Consider the following 18,156-nt stretch of genomic DNA (forward strand, 5'->3'; position numbering starts at 1 on the left):
ATTGTTGGGACAAGAGCTGTTAGCGAGTAGCATCAATGAAGGCTAGCACGGCACACGTGGGGGTGGGTGGCCAGCACCACATTCGGTCGCATATGTACCCAAAGTCGAGATGTTTACACATCGCACCAGGTACTCATTTGAGGCTGAGTCAACACAGAGGAAGCCCAGGAGCAGTTCAGATAATATAATTAATCGTCACTGGTGTTGGTGGCTGTGAGCGGGAATTGAACTCGTGTCACCGGAGTTCGTTGTCCAGTGCACCAACCACTACACCACTGCTCTCCATCATCATCATCATCAACACAATCTAACGTCTTTGTCTAAAAGGTATATGGCACACGCAGAAACAAATATGCTTTTCACGAATGGGTATTATGGGGAAAATTAGGGTGTGTGTGTGGGGGGTGTAGGGATCACTAGTTATTGATTGGTGTGGGGGGGGGGAGTCACCATACCAACAAGGGTTAGAACCACGGCTCTATAATGACGTACCCCCTCCCCCCTTCCTCATCCACCACGCTTGTGAGACGGAAATGCCGACCATGAGTGGGAGTCGAAATGAATAGGCAGACGAGACGTCGCCTCCGCATACCCCTCTCTCGGCTATTTCCTACACACCCCAGAATCCGCACAGCCTTCTCAAAGTGCAACTTTCGGCAGCATCGTTTCAAGACAAGCAAACCCCGGACCGGCTTCCACACGCGGTTTCTCATCAGCAGAGCGAGGCTTGCTTTGAATCGATGCTGGCAAACTGTCGATCTTTCCCTCCCCTTACGCTTTGGGGTCCCAGTTCGAAGCAAAATGATATCGTTCCTGGCTCTGAGTTATTAACGGTAGTCGATGTATGTATGTATGTTGAACTTCTTTCACACCATACGTAGCCAACCGTGCTAATCATAGGTGCGGGGGGAGGACAACAATCTAAACGCCAAAATCAGTTCTGAAGAAATCAGTTTTATAATCTTGAAATTAGTTTTATAATCTAGCCACCATCGATGAGGTGGCAACCGTCGCTCACCTGTACAGGTGCCGTTGCAGGGGCGACTCCTCGGTACTCATGAAGTACCTGTGTGCGAGGAGCGGCGGGGAGACAAATACGGCAGGGATGAGTGGTGCAGCCATGCGGAAGGGGCTGAGCGCTCACGTCGCAATTGATCCGACTGAAGTCAATGATTTCCCTCGCAATGCCGCGTGCAGAACAATCAGTTTCATCATAATCATCCCCAGCGGCAGTTGCCCGTCTAAGGCCACAGACGCAACACGCCGTCGCCAGCCCTCAAGGTCCGGTGCGGCTACCCTCCGTCTCGCCGATGAGCGTGGAACGGATTTCACCGCTCCGCGCCTCCACGATCGGTCGCCATCTTGGACGCGTGTCATTCATTTGGCTCGCCTCATTGGCCGTGGCCCATCGTCCCCGTCACAGCATCTGTCGTGTCTCGTCGGTAGCCGGCTACACCAGGGTGTTGTCGTCGAGCGCAGCCCGTCCTATGCAGGTGGTCAATCATCGTGTCGGCTCTCACGAACCCCCACACCGCTCATCCACACCAACGCTGATCACACCACCTCTGCTCTACCCTCCATCACCAATCACAGTCACAGGTGTTTAGTCCGAGGTCGAAGGTTGGAAGTAGAACAAACGAACGAAACGCGAAACTGCTTTTTGTGTCGGTTTGTTGTCCTTCTCACGCACCTCCCATTAGCGCAGGATGGCTACGTACGGTGCAAAAGAAGTTGAACATGCATACAGACAGACAGAGGTACATCCTCAATTCCATAGGTCCCTCACTTCTAAAGACCCTTGCTTCTGTACAAACAAGAGCCATATTCTTAGCTCTTTCGGTAAAGTCATGTTGAAGGGAAAACAATAAAATAATAACATATATAAAACAATAAAATTCTCACGACGTTTCGACCATAACACAAACGGTCATCATCAGGTGTGAAAACCAACGGCAAGAAACATTTGAAAGAACTGGCGGTTTTCACACCTGATGATGACCGCTTGTGTTATGGTCGAAACGTCGTGAGAATTTTATTGTTTGATATATATTTTATTATCTTATTGTTTTCCCTTCAACGTGACTTTACCGAAAAAGCTAAGAATATGAATTACTGCAGTCACGAAAGCTTTAAATCAAAGCAAGGGCCATTCAAGTGACTGCACTTTCCAACACATTGTGGCTCTAGATGAGCGGGCGTCTAAGTGGGACCGCATCTCAAGACGCTGCACGGAATCATCGGGCGCGTTCATTTTGTAGACGGAGGCAATTCGTTGTCGGCAGAAGGAAACATGGAAAGCATTGGGCCTGGACTTACACCGGTACATGGAGTCGGCAGTACGGACAGCTGGGGGAAGGAAGTTCACGAATATTAGGACAGCAGAGGAGGACGAGTGGGCCTTGGTTGTAGAGGGATTTTCTCCAGATTCTTACAACTACGTTGTTTCTTGTGCATGCACCACATTGCCAAAAAAAAGGTATCCTTTCGTAACAAATGTACATGGACTCTGAATAGTTAAAGCCCTTTTGCAGACGAAGGGGTTTTGGTATTAGTGCGGGGGGGTGGGGGTGGGGGTGTTGTTTTCGTGGCTGCTGAGCACAGGCCCAAAGGTCCAAGCATGGCATGTGGTCAGCGACAAACATGTCCATTGGAAGTGTAATAGATAAGGAGTCGATGCGTTTTTTGACTTGAGCAAGGTTATTCATAAGAGCTTGGCGAAAGAGAGGCGGTGGGAGGCAATTGTGGAATTGCAAAGTCGAGCGGTGCGATGGAAGAGCAGGGAAAAGAGCAGCGCTGTGACCTGTAGTGTAGCGGGTGAGTGAGACGGTGAGTGGGTGAGTGAGACGGTGAGTGGGTGAGTGAGACGGTGAGTGGGTGAGTGAGACGGTGAGTGGGTGAGTGAGACGGTGAGTGGGTGAGTGAGACGGTGAGTGGGTGAGTGCGCAAGTGGGTGAGTGAGAGGGTGAGTGGGTGAGTGAGACGGTGAGTGGGTGAGTGAGACGGTGAGTGGGTGAGTGAGACGGTGAGTGGGTGAGTGAGACGGTGAGTGGGTGAGTGAGACGGTGAGTGGGTGAGTGCGACGGTGAGTGGGTGAGTGAGACGGTGAGTGGGTGAGTGAGACGGTGAGTGGGTGAGTGAGACGGTGAGTGGGTGAGTGAGACGGTGAGTGGATGAGTGAGACGGTGAGTGGATGAGTGAGAGGGTGAGTGGGTGAGTGAGACGGTGAGTGGGTGAGTGAGACGGTGAGTGGGTGAGTGAGACGGTGAGTGGGTGATTGAGACGGTGAGTGGATGAGTGAGACGGTGAGTGGGTGAGTGAGACGGTGAGTGGGCGAGTGAGACGGTGAGAGGGCGAGTGAGACGGTGAGTGGGTGAGTGAGAGGGTGAGTGGGTGAGTGAGAGGGTGAGTGGGTGAGTGCGACGGTGAGTGGGTGAGTGAGACGGTGAGTGGGTGAGTGAGACGGTGAGTGGGTGAGTGAGACGGTGAGTGGGTGAGTGAGACGGGGAGTGGGTGAGTGAGACGGTGAGTGGGTGAGTGAGACGGTGAGTGGGTGGGTGAGACGGTGAGTGGGTGAGTGAGACGGTGAGTGGGTGAGAGAGACGGTGAGTGGGTAAGTGAGACGGTGAGTGGGTGAGTGAGACGGTGAGTGGGTGAGTGAGACGGTGAGTGGGTGATTGAGATGGTGAGTGGGTGAGTGAGACGGTGAGTGGGTGAGTGAGACGGTGAGTGGGTGAGTGAGACGGTGAGTGAGAGGGTGAGTGGGTGAGTGAGACGGTGAGTGAGACGGTGAGTGGGTGAGTGAGACGGTGAGTGGGTGAGTGAGACGGTGAGTGGGTAAGTGAGACGGTGAGTGAGACGGTGAGTGGGTGAGTGAGACGGTGAGTGGGTGAGTGAGACGGTGAGTGGGTGAGTGAGACGGTGAGTGGGCGAGTGAGAGGGTGAGTGGGTGAGTGAGACGGTGAGTGGGTGAGTGAGACAGTGAGTGGGTGAGTGAGACGGTGAGTGGGTGAGTGAGACGGTGAGTGAGTGAGACGGTGAGTGGGTGAGTGAGACGGTGAGTGAGTGAGATGGTAAGTGGGTGAGTGAGACGGTGAGTGGGTGAATGAGAGGGTGAGTGGGTGAGTGAGACGGTGAGTGGGCGAGTGAGACGGTGAGTGGGTCAGTGAGACGGTGAGTGGGTGAGTGAGACGGTGAGTGGGTGAGTGAGACGGTGAGTGGGTGAGTGAGACGGTGAGTGGGTCAGTGAGACGGTGAGTGGGTGAGTGAGACGGTGAGTGGGTAAGTGAGACGGTGAGTGGGTGAGTGAGACGGTGAGTGGGTGAGTGAGACGGTGAGTGGGTGAGTGAGACGGTGAGTGGGTGAGTGAGACGGTGAGTGGGCGAGTGAGAGGGTGAGTGGGTGAGTGAGACGGTGAGTGGGTAAGTGAGACGGTGAGTGGGTGAGTGAGACGGTGAGTGGGTGAGTGAGACGGTGAGTGGGTGAGTGAGACGGTGAGTGGGTGAGTGAGACGGTGAGTGGGCGAGTGAGAGGGTGAGTGGGTGAGTGAGACGGTGAGTGGGTGAGTGAGACGGTGAGTGGGTGAGTGAGACGGTGAGTGAGTGAGACGGTGAGTGGGTGAGTGAGACGGTGAGTGAGTGAGTGAGATGGTGAGAGGGTGAGTGAGACGGTGAGTGGGTGAGTGAGAGGGTGAGTGGGTGAGTGAGACGGTGAGTGGGCGAGTGAGACGGTGAGTGGGTGAGTGAGACGGTGAGTGGGTGAGTGAGACGGTGAGTGGGTGAGTGAGACGGTGAGTGGGTGAGTGAGACGGTGAGTGGGTGAGTGAGACGGTGAGTGGGTGAGTGAGACGGTGAGTGGGTGAGTGAGACGGTGAGTGGGTGAGTGAGAGGGTGAGTGGGTGAGTGAGACGGTGAGTGGGTGAGTGAGACGGTGAGTGGGTGAGTGAGATGGTGAGTGGGTGAGTGAGACGGTGAGTGGGTGAGTGAGACGGTGAGTGGGTGAGTGAGACGGTGAGTGGGCGAGTGAGACGGTGAGTGGGCGAGTGAGACGGTGAGTGGGCGAGTGAGACGGTGAGTGGGTGAGTGAGACAGTGAGTGGGTGAGTGAGACGGTGAGTGGGTGAGTGAGACGGTGAGTGAGTGAGACGGTGAGTGGGTGAGTGAGACGGTGAGTGAGTGAGATGGTAAGTGGGTGAGTGAGACGGTGAGTGGGTGAGTGAGAGGGTGAGTGGGTGAGTGAGACGGTGAGTGGGCGAGTGAGACGGTGAGTGGGTGAGTGAGACTGTGAGTGGGTGAGTATGACGGTGAGTGGGTGAGTGAGACGGTGAGTGGGTGAGTGAGACGGTGAGTGGGTGAGTGAGACGGTGAGTGGGTGAGTGAGACGGTGAGTGGGTGAGTGAGAGGGTGAGTGGGTGAGTGAGACGGTGAGTGGGTGAGTGAGACGGTGAGTGGGTGAGTGAGACGGTGAGTGGGTGAGTGAGACGGTGAGTGGGTGAGTGAGATGGTGAGTGGGTGAGTGAGACGGTGAGTGGGTGAGTGAGACGGTGAGTGGGTGAGTGAGACGGTGAGTGGGTGAGTGAGACGGTGAGTGGGCGAGTGAGACGGTGAGTGGGCGAGTGAGACGGTGAGTGGGTGAGTGAGACGGTGAGTGGGTAAGTGAGACGGTGAGTGGGTGAGTGAGCCGGTGAGTGGGTGAGTGCGACAGTGAGTGGGTGATTGAGACGGTGAGTGGGTGAGTGAGACGGTGAGTGGGTGAGTGAGACGGTGAGTGGGTGAGTGAGACGGTGAGTGGGTGAGTGAGACGGTGAGTGGGTGAGTGAGACGGTGAGTGGGCGAGTGAGAGGGTGAGTGGGTGAGTGAGACGGTGAGTGGGTGAGTGAGACAGTGAGTGGGTGAGTGAGACGGTGAGTGGGTGAGTGAGACGGTGAGTGAGTGAGACGGTGAGTGGGTGAGTGAGACGGTGAGTGAGTGAGATGGTAAGTGGGTGAGTGAGACGGTGAGTTGGTGAGTGAGAGGGTGAGTAGGTGAGTGAGACGGTGAGTGGGCGAGTGAGACGGTGAGTGGGTGAGTGAGACTGTGAGTGGGTGAGTGAGACGGTGAGTGGGTGAGTGAGACGGTGAGTGGGTGAGTGAGACGGTGAGTGGGTGAGTGAGACGGTGAGTGGGTGAGTGAGACGGTGAGTGGGTGAGTGAGAGGGTGAGTGGGTGAGTGAGACCGTGAGTGGGTGAGTGAGACGGTGAGTGGGTGAGTGAGACGGTGAGTGGGTGAGTGAGATGGTGAGTGGGTGAGTGAGACGGTGAGTGGGTGAGTGAGACGGTGAGTGGGTGAGTGAGACGGTGAGTGGTTGAGTGAGACGGTGAGTGGGCGAGTGAGACGGTGAGTGGGCGAGTGAGACGGTGAGTGGGTGAGTGAGACGGTGAGTGAGACGGTGAGTGGGTGAGTGAGACGGTGAGTGGGTGAGTGCGACAGTGAGTGGGTGAGTGAGACGGTGAGTGGGTGAGTGAGACGGTGAGTGGGTGAGTGAGACGGTGAGTGGGTGAGTGAGACGGTGAGTGGGTGAGTGAGACGGTGAGTGGGTGAGTGAGACGGTGAGTGGGTCAGTGAGACGGTGAGTGGGTGAGTGAGACGGTGAGTGGGTAAGTGAGACGGTGAGTGGGTGAGTGAGACGGTGAGTGGGTGAGTGAGACGGTGAGTGGGTGAGTGAGACGGTGAGTGGGTGAGTGAGATGGTGAGTGGGCGAGTGAGAGGGTGAGTGGGTGAGTGAGACGGTGAGTGGGTGAGTGAGACGGTGAGTGGGTGAGTGAGACGGTGAGTGAGTGAGACGGTGAGTGGGTGAGTGAGACGGTGAGTGAGTGAGTGAGATGGTGAGAGGGTGAGTGAGACGGTGAGTGGGTGAGTGAGAGGGTGAGTGGGTGAGTGAGACGGTGAGTGGGCGAGTGAGACGGTGAGTGGGTGAGTGAGACGGTGAGTGGGTGAGTGAGATGGTGAGTGGGTGAGTGAGACGGTGAGTGGGTGAGTGAGACGGTGAGTGAGACGGTGAGTGGGTGAGTGAGACGGTGAGTGGGTGAGTGAGACGGTGAGTGGGTGAGTGAGACGGTGAGTGGGTGAGTGAGAGGGTGAGTGGGTGAGTGAGACGGTGAGTGGGTGAGTGAGACGGTGAGTGGGTGAGTGAGACGGTGAGTGGGTGAGTGAGACGGTGAGTGGGTGAGTGAGACGGTGAGTGGGCGAGTGAGACGGTGAGTGGGCGAGTGAGACGGTGAGTGGGCGAGTGAGACGGTGAGTGGGTGAGTGAGACAGTGAGTGGGTGAGTGAGACGGTGAGTGGGTGAGTGAGACGGTGAGTGAGTGAGACGGTGAGTGGGTGAGTGAGACGGTGAGTGAGTGAGATGGTAAGTGGGTGAGTGAGACGGTGAGTGGGTGAGTGAGAGGGTGAGTGGGTGAGTGAGACGGTGAGTGGGCGAGTGAGACGGTGAGTGGGTGAGTGAGACTGTGAGTGGGTGAGTATGACGGTGAGTGGGTGAGTGAGACGGTGAGTGGGTGAGTGAGACGGTGAGTGGGTGAGTGAGAAGATGAGTGGGTGAATGAGACGGTGAGTGGGTGAGTGAGAGGGTGAGTGGGTGAGTGAGACGGTGAGTGGGTGAGTGAGACGGTGAGTGGGTGAGTGAGATGGTGAGTGGGTGAGTGAGACGGTGAGTGGGTGAGTGAGATGGTGAGTGGGTGAGTGAGACGGTGAGTGGGTGAGTGAGACGGTGAGTGGGTGAGTGAGACGGTGAGTGGGTGAGTGAGACGGTGAGTGGGCGAGTGAGACGGTGAGTGGGTGAGTGAGACGGTGAGTGGGTGAGTGAGACGGTGAGTGGGTGAGTGAGACGGTGAGTGGGTGAGTGCGACAGTGAGTGGGTGATTGAGACGGTGAGTGGGTGAGTGAGACGGTGAGTGGGTGAGTGAGACGGTGAGTGGGTGAGTGAGATGGTGAGTGGGTGAGTGAGACGGTGAGTGGGTGAGTGAGACGGTGAGTGGGTCAGTGAGACGGTGAGTGGGTGAGTGAGACGGTGAGTGGGTAAGTGAGACGGTGAGTGGGTGAGTGAGACGGTGAGTGGGTGAGTGAGACGGTGAGTGGGTGAGTGAGACGGTGAGTGGGTGAGTGAGACGGTGAGTGGGCGAGTGAGAGGGTGAGTGGGTGAGTGAGACGGTGAGTGGGTGAGTGAGACGGTGATTGGGTGAGTGAGACGGTGAGTGAGTGAGACGGTGAGTGGGTGAGTGAGACGGTGAGTGAGTGAGTGAGATGGTGAGAGGGTGAGTGAGACGGTGAGTGGGTGAGTGAGAGGGTGAGTGGGTGAGTGAGACGGTGAGTGGGCGAGTGAGACGGTGAGTGGGTGAGTGAGACGGTGAGTGGGTGAGTGAGATGGTGAGTGGGTGAGTGAGACGGTGAGTGGGTGAGTGAGACGGTGAGTGGGTGAGTGAGACGGTGAGTGGGTGAGTGAGACGGTGAGTGGGTGAGTGAGACGGTGAGTGGGTGAGTGAGAGGGTGAGTGGGTGAGTGAGACGGTGAGTGGGTGAGTGAGACGGTGAGTGGGTGAGTGAGATGGTGAGTGGGTGAGTGAGACGGTGAGTGGGTGAGTGAGACGGTGAGTGGGTGAGTGAGACGGTGAGTGGGCGAGTGAGACGGTGAGTGGGCGAGTGAGACGGTGAGTGGGCGAGTGAGACGGTGAGTGGGTGAGTGAGACAGTGAGTGGGTGAGTGAGACGGTGAGTGAGTGAGACGGTGAGTGGGTGAGTGAGACGGTGAGTGAGTGAGATGGTAAGTGGGTGAGTGAGACGGTGAGTGGGTGAGTGAGAGGGTGAGTGGGTGAGTGAGACGGTGAGTGGGCGAGTGAGACGGTGAGTGGGTGAGTGAGACTGTGAGTGGGTGAGTATGACGGTGAGTGGGTGAGTGAGACGGTGAGTGGGTGAGTGAGACGGTGAGTGGGTGAGTGAGACAATGAGTGGGTGAGTGAGACGGTGAGTGGGTGAGTGAGACGGTGAGTGGGTGAGTGAGACGGTGAGTGGGTGAGTGAGACGGTGAGTGGTTGAGTGAGACGGTGAGTGGGCGAGTGAGACGGTGAGTGGGCGAGTGAGACGGTGAGTGGGTGAGTGAGACGGTGAGTGAGACGGTGAGTGGGTGAGTGAGACGGTGAGTGGGTGAGTGCGACAGTGAGTGGGTGATTGAGATGGTGAGTGGGTGAGTGAGACGGTGAGTGGGTGAGTGAGACGGTGAGTGGGTGAGTGAGACGGTGAGTGGGTGAGTGAGACGGTGAGTGGGTGAGTGAGACGGTGAGTGGGTGAGTGAGACGGTGAGTGGGTGAGTGAGACGGTGAGTGGGTAAGTGAGACGGTGAGTGGGTGAGTGAGACGGTGAGTGGGTGAGTGAGACGGTGAGTGGGTGAGTGAGACGGTGAGTGGGTGAGTGAGACGGTGAGTGGGCGAGTGAGAGGGTGAGTGGGTGAGTGAGACGGTGAGTGGGTGAGTGAGACGGTGAGTGGGTGAGTGAGACGGTGAGTGAGTGAGACGGTGAGTGGGTGAGTGAGACGGTGAGTGAGTGAGTGAGATGGTGAGAGGGTGAGTGAGACGGTGAGTGGGTGAGTGAGAGGGTGAGTGGGTGAGTGAGACGGTGAGTGGGCGAGTGAGACGGTGAGTGGGTGAGTGAGACGGTGAGTGGGTGAGTGAGAGGGTGAGTGGGTGAGTGAGATGGTGAGTGGGTGAGTGAGACGGTGAGTGGGTGAGTGAGACGGTGAGTGGGTGAGTGAGACGGTGAGTGGGTGAGTGAGACGGTGAGTGAGACGGTGAGTGGGTGAGTGAGAGGGTGAGTGGGTGAGTGAGACGGTGAGTGGGTGAGTGAGACGGTGAGTGGGTGAGTGAGATGGTGAGTGGGTGAGTGAGACGGTGAGTGGGTGAGTGAGACGGTGAGTGGGTGAGTGAGACGGTGAGTGGGCGAGTGAGACGGTGAGTGGGTGAGTGAGACGGTGAGTGGGTGAGTGAGACGGTGAGTGGGCGAGTGAGACGGTGAGTGGGCGAGTGAGACGGTGAGTGGGCGAGTGAGACGGTGAGTGGGTGAGTGAGACAGTGAGTGGGTGAGTGAGACGGTGAGTGAGTGAGACGGTGAGTGGGTGAGTGAGACGGTGAGTGAGTGAGATGATAAGTGGGTGAGTGAGAGGGTGAGTGGGTGAGTGAGAGGGTGAGTGGGTGAGTGAGACGGTGAGTGGGCGAGTGAGACGGTGAGTGGGTGAGTGAGACTGTGAGTGGGTGAGTATGACGGTGAGTGGGTGAGTGAGACGGTGAGTGGGTGAGTGAGACGGTGAGTGGGTGAGTGAGACGATGAGTGGGTGAGTGAGACGGTGAGTGGGTGAGTGAGACGGTGAGTGGGTGAGTGAGACGGTGAGTGGGTGAGTGAGACGGTGAGTGGTTGAGTGAGACAGTGAGTGGGCGAGTGAGACGGTGAGTGGGCGAGTGAGACGGTGAGTGGGTGAGTGAGACGGTGAGTGAGACGGTGAGTGGGTGAGTGAGACGGTGAGTGGGTGAGTGCGACAGTGAGTGGGTGATTGAGACGGTGAGTGGGTGAGTGAGACGGTGAGTGGGTGAGTGAGACGGTGAGTGGGTGAGTGAGACGGTGAGTGGGTGAGTGAGACGGTGAGTGGGTGAGTGAGACGGTGAGTGGGTCAGTGAGACGGTGAGTGGGTGAGTGAGACGGTGAGTGGTTAAGTGAGACGGTGAGTGGGTGAGTGAGACGGTGAGTGGGTGAGTGAGACGGTGAGTGGGTGAGTGAGACGGTGAGTGGGTGAGTGAGACGGTGAGTGGGCGAGTGAGAGGGTGAGTGGGTGAGTGAGACGGTGAGTGGGTGAGTGAGACGGTGAGTGGGTGAGTGAGACGGTGAGTGAGTGAGACGGTGAGTGGGTGAGTGAGACGGTGAGTGAGTGAGTGAGATGGTGAGAGGGTGAGTGAGACGGTGAGTGGGTGAGTGAGAGGGTGAGTGGGTGAGTGAGACGGTGAGTGGGCGAGTGAGACGGTGAGTGGGTGAGTGAGACGGTGAGTGGGTGAGTGAGACGGTGAGTGGGTGAGTGAGATGGTGAGTGGGTGAGTGAGACGGTGAGTGGGTGAGTGAGACGGTGAGTGGGTGAGTGAGACGGTGAGTGGGTGAGTGAGACGGTGAGTGGGTGAGTGAGACGGTGAGTGGGTGAGTGAGAGGGTGAGTGGGTGAGTGAGACGGTGAGTGGGTGAGTGAGACGGTGAGTGGGTGAGTGAGATGGTGAGTGGGTGAGTGAGACGGTGAGTGGGTGAGTGAGACGGTGAGTGGGTGAGTGAGACGGTGAGTGGGCGAGTGAGACGGTGAGTGGGCGAGTGAGACGGTGAGTGGGCGAGTGAGACGGTGAGTGGGTGAGTGAGACAGTGAGTGGGTGAGTGAGACGGTGAGTGGGTGAGTGAGACGGTGAGTGAGTGAGACGGTGAGTGGGTGAGTGAGACGGTGAGTGAGTGAGATGGTAAGTGGGTGAGTGAGACGGTGAGTGGGTGAGTGAGAGGGTGAGTGGGGGAGTGAGACGGTGAGTGGGCGAGTGAGACGGTGAGTGGGTGAGTGAGACTGTGAGTGGGTGAGTATGACGGTGAGTGGGTGGGTGAGACGGTGAGTGGGTGAGTGAGACGGTGAGTGGGTGAGTGAGACGGTGAGTGGGTGAGTGAGACGGTGAGTGGGTGAGTGAGAGGGTGAGTGGGTGAGTGAGACGGTGAGTGGGTGAGTGAGACGGTGAGTGGGTGAGTGAGACGGTGAGTGGGTGAGTGAGACGGTGAGTGGGCGAGTGAGAGGGTGAGTGGGTGAGTGAGACGGTGAGTGGGTGAGTGAGACAGTGAGTGGGTGAGTGAGACGGTGAGTGGGTGAGTGAGACGGTGAGTGAGTGAGACTGTGAGTGGGTGAGTGAGACGGTGAGTGAGTGAGATGGTAAGTGGGTGAGTAAGACGGTGAGTGGGTGAGTGAGAGGGTGAGTGGGTGAGTGAGACGGTGAGTGGGCGAGTGAGACGGTGAGTGGGTGAGTGAGACTGTGAGTGGGTGAGTTAGACGGAGAGTGGGTGAGTGAGACGGTGAGTGGGTGAGTGAGAGGGTGAGTGGGTGATTGAGACGGTGAGTGGGTGAGTGAGACGGTGAGTGGGTGAGTGAGACTGTGAGTGGGTGAGTATGACGGTGAGTGGGTGAGTGAGACGGTGAGTGGGTGAGTGAGACGGTGAGTGGGTGAGTGAGACGATGAGTGGGTGAGTGAGACGGTGAGTGGGTGAGTGAGACGGTGAGTGGGTGAGTGAGACGCTGAGTGGGTGAGTGAGACGGTGAGTGGTTGAGTGAGACGGTGAGTGGGCGAGTGAGACGGTGAGTGGGCGAGTGAGACGGTGAGTGGGTGAGTGAGACGGTGAGTGAGACGGTGAGTGGGTGAGTGAGACGGTGAGTGGGTGAGTGCGACAGTGAGTGGGTGATTGAGACGGTGAGTGGGTGAGTGAGACGGTGAGTGGGTGAGTGAGACGGTGAGTGGGTGAGTGAGACGGTGAGTGGGTGAGTGAGACGGTGAGTGGGTGAGTGAGACGTTGAGTGGGTCAGTGAGACGGTGAGTGGGTGAGTGAGACGGTGAGTGGGTAAGTGAGACGGTGAGTGGGTGAGTGAGACGGTGAGTGGGTGAGTGAGACGGTGAGTGGGTGAGTGAGACGGTGAGTGGGTGAGTGAGACGGTGAGTGGGCGAGTGAGAGGGTGAGTGGGTGAGTGAGACGGTGAGTGGGTGAGTGAGACGGTGAGTGGGTGAGTGAGACGGTGAGTGAGTGAGACGGTGAGTGGGTGAGTGAGACGGTGAGTGAGTGAGTGAGATGGTGAGAGGGTGAGTGAGACGGTGAGTGGGTGAGTGAGAGGGTGAGTGGGTGAGTGAGACGGTGAGTGGGCGAGTGAGACGGTGAGTGGGTGAGTGAGACGGTGAGTGGGTGAGTGAGAGGGTGAGTGGGTGAGTGAGATGGTGAGTGGGTGAGTGAGACGGTGAGTGGGTGAGTGAGACGGTGAGTGGGTGAGTGAGACGGTGAGTGGGTGAGTGAGACGGTGAGTGGGTGAGTGAGACGGTGAGTGGGTGAGTGAGAGGGTGAGTGGGTGAGTGAGACGGTGAGTGGGTGAGTGAGACGGTGAGTGGGTGAGTGAGATGGTGAGTGGGTGAGTGAGACGGTGAGTGGGTGAGTGAGACGGTGAGTGGGTGAGTGAGACGGTGAGTGGGCGAGTGAGACGGTGAGTGGGTGAGTGAGACGGTGAGTGGGTGAGTGAGACGGTGAGTGGGCGAGTGAGACGGTGAGTGGGCGAGTGAGACGGTGAGTGGGCGAGTGAGACGGTGAGTGGGTGAGTGAGACAGTGAGTGGGTGAGTGAGACGGTGAGTGAGTGAGACGGTGAGTGGGTGAGTGAGACGGTGAGTGAGTGAGATGGTAAGTGGGTGAGTGAGACGGTGAGTGGGTGAGTGAGAGGGTGAGTGGGTGAGTGAGACGGTGAGTGGGCGAGTGAGACGGTGAGTGGGTGAGTGAGACTGTGAGTGGGTGAGTATGACGGTGAGTGGGTGAGTGAGACGGTGAGTGGGTGAGTGAGACGGTGAGTGGGTGAGTGAGACGATGAGTGGGTGAGTGAGACGGTGAGTGGGTGAGTGAGACGGTGAGTGGTTGAGTGAGACAGTGAGTGGGCGAGTGAGACGGTGAGTGGGCGAGTGAGACGGTGAGTGGGTGAGTGAGACGGTGAGTGAGACGGTGAGTGGGTGAGTGAGACGGTGAGTGGGTGAGTGCGACAGTGAGTGGGTGATTGAGACGGTGAGTGGGTGAGTGAGACGGTGAGTGGGTGAGTGAGACGGTGAGTGGGTGAGTGAGACGGTGAGTGGGTGAGTGAGACGGTGAGTGGGTGAGTGAGACGGTGAGTGGGTCAGTGAGACGGTGAGTGGGTGAGTGAGACGGTGAGTGGTTAAGTGAGACGGTGAGTGGGTGAGTGAGACGGTGAGTGGGTGAGTGAGACGGTGAGTGGGTGAGTGAGACGGTGAGTGGGTGAGTGAGACGGTGAGTGGGCGAGTGAGAGGGTGAGTGGGTGAGTGAGACGGTGAGTGGGTGAGTGAGACGGTGAGTGGGTGAGTGAGACGGTGAGTGAGTGAGACGGTGAGTGGGTGAGTGAGACGGTGAGTGAGTGAGTGAGATGGTGAGAGGGTGAGTGAGACGGTGAGTGGGTGAGTGAGAGGGTGAGTGGGTGAGTGAGACGGTGAGTGGGCGAGTGAGACGGTGAGTGGGTGAGTGAGACGGTGAGTGGGTGAGTGAGATGGTGAGTGGGTGAGTGAGACGGTGAGTGGGTGAGTGAGACGGTGAGTGGGTGAGTGAGACGGTGAGTGGGTGAGTGAGACGGTGAGTGGGTGAGTGAGACGGTGAGTGGGTGAGTGAGAGGGTGAGTGGGTGAGTGAGACGGTGAGTGGGTGAGTGAGACGGTGAGTGGGTGAGTGAGATGGTGAGTGGGTGAGTGAGACGGTGAGTGGGTGAGTGAGACGGTGAGTGGGTGAGTGAGACGGTGAGTGGGCGAGTGAGACGGTGAGTGGGCGAGTGAGACGGTGAGTGGGCGAGTGAGACGGTGAGTGGGTGAGTGAGACAGTGAGTGGGTGAGTGAGACGGTGAGTGGGTGAGTGAGACGGTGAGTGAGTGAGACGGTGAGTGGGTGAGTGAGACGGTGAGTGAGTGAGATGGTAAGTGGGTGAGTGAGACGGTGAGTGGGTGAGTGAGAGGGTGAGTGGGTGAGTGAGACGGTGAGTGGGCGAGTGAGACGGTGAGTGGGTGAGTGAGACTGTGAGTGGGTGAGTATGACGGTGAGTGGGTGAGTGAGACGGTGAGTGGGTGAGTGAGACGGTGAGTGGGTGAGTGAGACGGTGAGTGGGTGAGTGAGACGGTGAGTGGGTGAGTGAGAGGGTGAGTGGGTGAGTGAGACGGTGAGTGGGTGAGTGAGACGGTGAGTGGGTGAGTGAGACGGTGAGTGGGTGAGTGAGACGGTGAGTGGGTGAGTGAGACGGTGAGTGGGCGAGTGAGAGGGTGAGTGGGTGAGTGAGACGGTGAGAGGGTGAGTGAGACAGTGAGTGGGTGAGTGAGACGGTGAGTGGGTGAGTGAGACGGTGAGTGAGTGAGACGGTGAGTGGGTGAGTGAGACGGTGAGTGAGTGAGATGGTAAGTGGGTGAGTAAGACGGTGAGTGGGTGAGTGAGAGGGTGAGTGGGTGAGTGAGACGGTGAGTGGGCGAGTGAGACGGTGAGTGGGTGAGTGAGACTGTGAGTGGGTGAGTTAGACGGTGAGTGGGTGAGTGAGACGGTGAGTGGGTGAGTGAGACGGTGAGTGGGTGAGTGAGACGGAGAGTGGGTGAGTGAGACGGTGAGTGGGTGAGTGAGAGGGTGAGTGGGTGATTGAGACGGTGAGTGGGTGAGTGAGACGGTGAGTGGGTGAGTGAGACGGTGAGTGGGTGAGTGAGACGGTGAGTGGGTGAGTGAGATGGTGAGTGGGTGAGTGAGACGGTGAGTGGGTGAGTGAGACGGTGAGTGGGTGAGTGAGACGGTGAGTGGTTGAGTGAGACGGTGAGTGGGCGAGTGAGACGGTGAGTGGGCGAGTGAGACGGTGAGTGGGTGAGTGAGACGGTGAGTGAGACGGTGAGTGGGTGAGTGAGACGGTGAGTGGGTGAGTGCGACAGTGAGTGGGTGAGTGAGACGGTGAGTGGGTGAGTGAGACGGTGAGTGGGTGAGTGAGACGGTGAGTGGGTGAGTGAGACGGTGAGTGGGTGAGTGAGACGGTGAGTGGGTGAGTGAGACGGTGAGTGGGTCAGTGAGACGGTGAGTGGGTGAGTGAGACGGTGAGTGGGTAAGTGAGACGGTGAGTGGGTGAGTGAGACGGTGAGTGGGTGAGTGAGACGGTGAGTGGGTGAGTGAGACGGTGAGTGGGTGAGACGGTGAGTGGGCGAGTGAGAGGGTGAGTGGGTGAGTGAGACGGTGAGTGGGTGAGTGAGACGGTGAGTGGGTGAGTGAGACGGTGAGTGAGTGAGACGGTGAGTGGGTGAGTGAGACGGTGAGTGAGTGAGTGAGATGGTGAGAGGGTGAGTGATACGGTGAGTGGGTGAGTGAGAGGGTGAGTGGGTGAGTGAGACGGTGAGTGGGCGAGTGAGACGGTGAGTGGGTGAGTGAGACGGTGAGTGGGTGAGTGAGACGGTGAGTGGGTGAGTGAGACGGTGAGTGGGTGAGTGAGACGGTGAGTGGGTGAGTGAGACGGTGAGTGGGTGAGTGAGACGGTGAGTGGGTGAGTGAGACGGTGAGTGGGTGAGTGAGAGGGTGAGTGGGTGAGTGAGACGGTGAGTGGGTGAGTGAGACGGTGAGTGGGTGAGTGAGATGGTGAGTGGGTGAGTGAGACGGTGAGTGGGTGAGTGAGACGGTGAGTGGGTGAGTGAGACGGTGAGTGGGCGAGTGAGACGGTGAGTGGGCGAGTGAGACGGTGAGTGGGTGAGTGAGACAGTGAGTGGGTGAGTGAGACGGTGAGTGGGTGAGTGAGACGGTGAGTGAGTGAGACGGTGAGTGGGTGAGTGAGACGGTGAGTGAGTGAGATGGTAAGTGGGTGAGTGAGACGGTGAGTGGGTGAGTGAGAGGGTGAGTGGGTGAGTGAGACGGTGAGTGGGTGAGTGAGACGGTGAGTGGGTGAGTGAGACGGTGAGTGGGCGAGTGAGAGGGTGAGTGGGTGAGTGAGACGGTGAGTGGGTGAGTGAGACGGTGAGTGGGTGAGTGAGACGGTGAGTGAGTGAGACGGTGAGTGGGTGAGTGAGACGGTGAGTGAGTGAGTGAGATGGTGAGAGGGTGAGTGAGACGGTGAGTGGGTGAGTGAGAGGGTGAGTGGGTGAGTGAGACGGTGAGTGGGCGAGTGAGACGGTGAGTGGGTGAGTGAGACGGTGAGTGGGTGAGTGAGACGGTGAGTGGGTGAGTGAGACGGTGAGTGGGTGAGTGAGACGGTGAGTGGGTGAATGAGACGGTGAGTGGGTGAGTGAGACGGTGAGTGGGTGAGTGAGACGGTGAGTGGGTGAGTGAGACGGTGAGTGGGTGAGTGAGAGGGTGAGTGGGTGAGTGAGACGGTGAGTGGGTGAGTGAGACGGTGAGTGGGTGAGTGAGATGGTGAGTGGGTGAGTGAGACGGTGAGTGGGTGAGTGAGACGGTGAGTGGGTGAGTGAGACGGTGAGTGGGCGAGTGAGACGGTGAGTGGGCGAGTGAGACGGTGAGTGGGCGAGTGAGACGGTGAGTGGGTGAGTGAGACAGTGAGTGGGTGAGTGAGACGGTGAGTGGGTGAGTGAGACGGTGAGTGAGTGAGACGGTGAGTGGGTGAGTGAGACGGTGAGTGAGTGAGATGGTAAGTGGGTGAGTGAGACGGTGAGTGGGTGAGTGAGAGGTTGAGTGGGTGAGTGAGACGGTGAGTGGGCGAGTGAGACGGTGAGTGGGTGAGTGAGACTGTGAGTGGGTGAGTATGACGGTGAGTGGGTGAGTGAGACGGTGAGTGGGTGAGTGAGACGGTGAGTGGGTGAGTGAGACGATGAGTGGGTGAGTGAGACGGTGAGTGGGTGAGTGAGAGTGTGAGTGGGTGAGTGAGACGGTGAGTGGGTGAGTGAGACGGTGAGTGGGTGAGTGAGACGGTGAGTGGGTGAGTGAGACGGTGAGTGGGTGAGTGAGATGGTGAGTGGGTGAGTGAGACGGTGAGTGGGTGAGTGAGACGGTGAGTGGGTGAGTGAGACGGTGAGTGGGTGAGTGAGATGGTGAGTGGGCGAGTGAGACGGTGAGTGGGCGAGTGAGGCGGTGAGTGGGTGAGTGAGACGGTGAGTGGGTGAGTGAGACGGTGAGTGGGTGAGTGAGACGGTGAGTGGGTGAGTGCGACAGTGAGTGGGTGATTGAGACGGTGAGTGGGTGAGTGAGACGGTGAGTGGGTGAGTGAGACGGTGAGTGGGTGAGTGAGACGGTGAGTGGGTGAGTGAGACGGTGAGTGGGTCAGTGAGACGGTGAGTGGGTGAGTGAGACGGTGAGTGGGTAAGTGAGACGGTGAGTGGGTGAGTGAGACGGTGAGTGGGTGAGTGAGACGGTGAGTGGGTGAGTGAGACGGTGAGT

General features: G+C 57.9%; 1 protein-coding gene across 1 annotated transcript in view; it reads right to left on the bottom strand.

Annotated features, from left to right (window-relative positions):
- LOC116948618 (inactive dipeptidyl peptidase 10-like) overlaps positions 1-18,156 on the bottom strand; it is a 681,203-nt gene that overhangs the window by 51,550 nt on the left and 611,497 nt on the right. The window contains exon 15 of the mRNA XM_032965456.2: positions 1,019-1,066. Within this exon, the coding sequence (XP_032821347.1) occupies positions 1,019-1,066 (48 nt within the window). The remainder of the gene's footprint in view (positions 1-1,018; positions 1,067-18,156) is intronic.

The sequence above is a fragment of the Petromyzon marinus genome, chromosome 34 (assembly GCF_048934315.1).
Source record: "Petromyzon marinus isolate PM22_M1 ecotype Great Lakes invasive population chromosome 34, UKy_Petmar_22M1.pri1.0, whole genome shotgun sequence".
Taxonomy (NCBI): domain Eukaryota; kingdom Metazoa; phylum Chordata; class Hyperoartia; order Petromyzontiformes; family Petromyzontidae; genus Petromyzon; species Petromyzon marinus.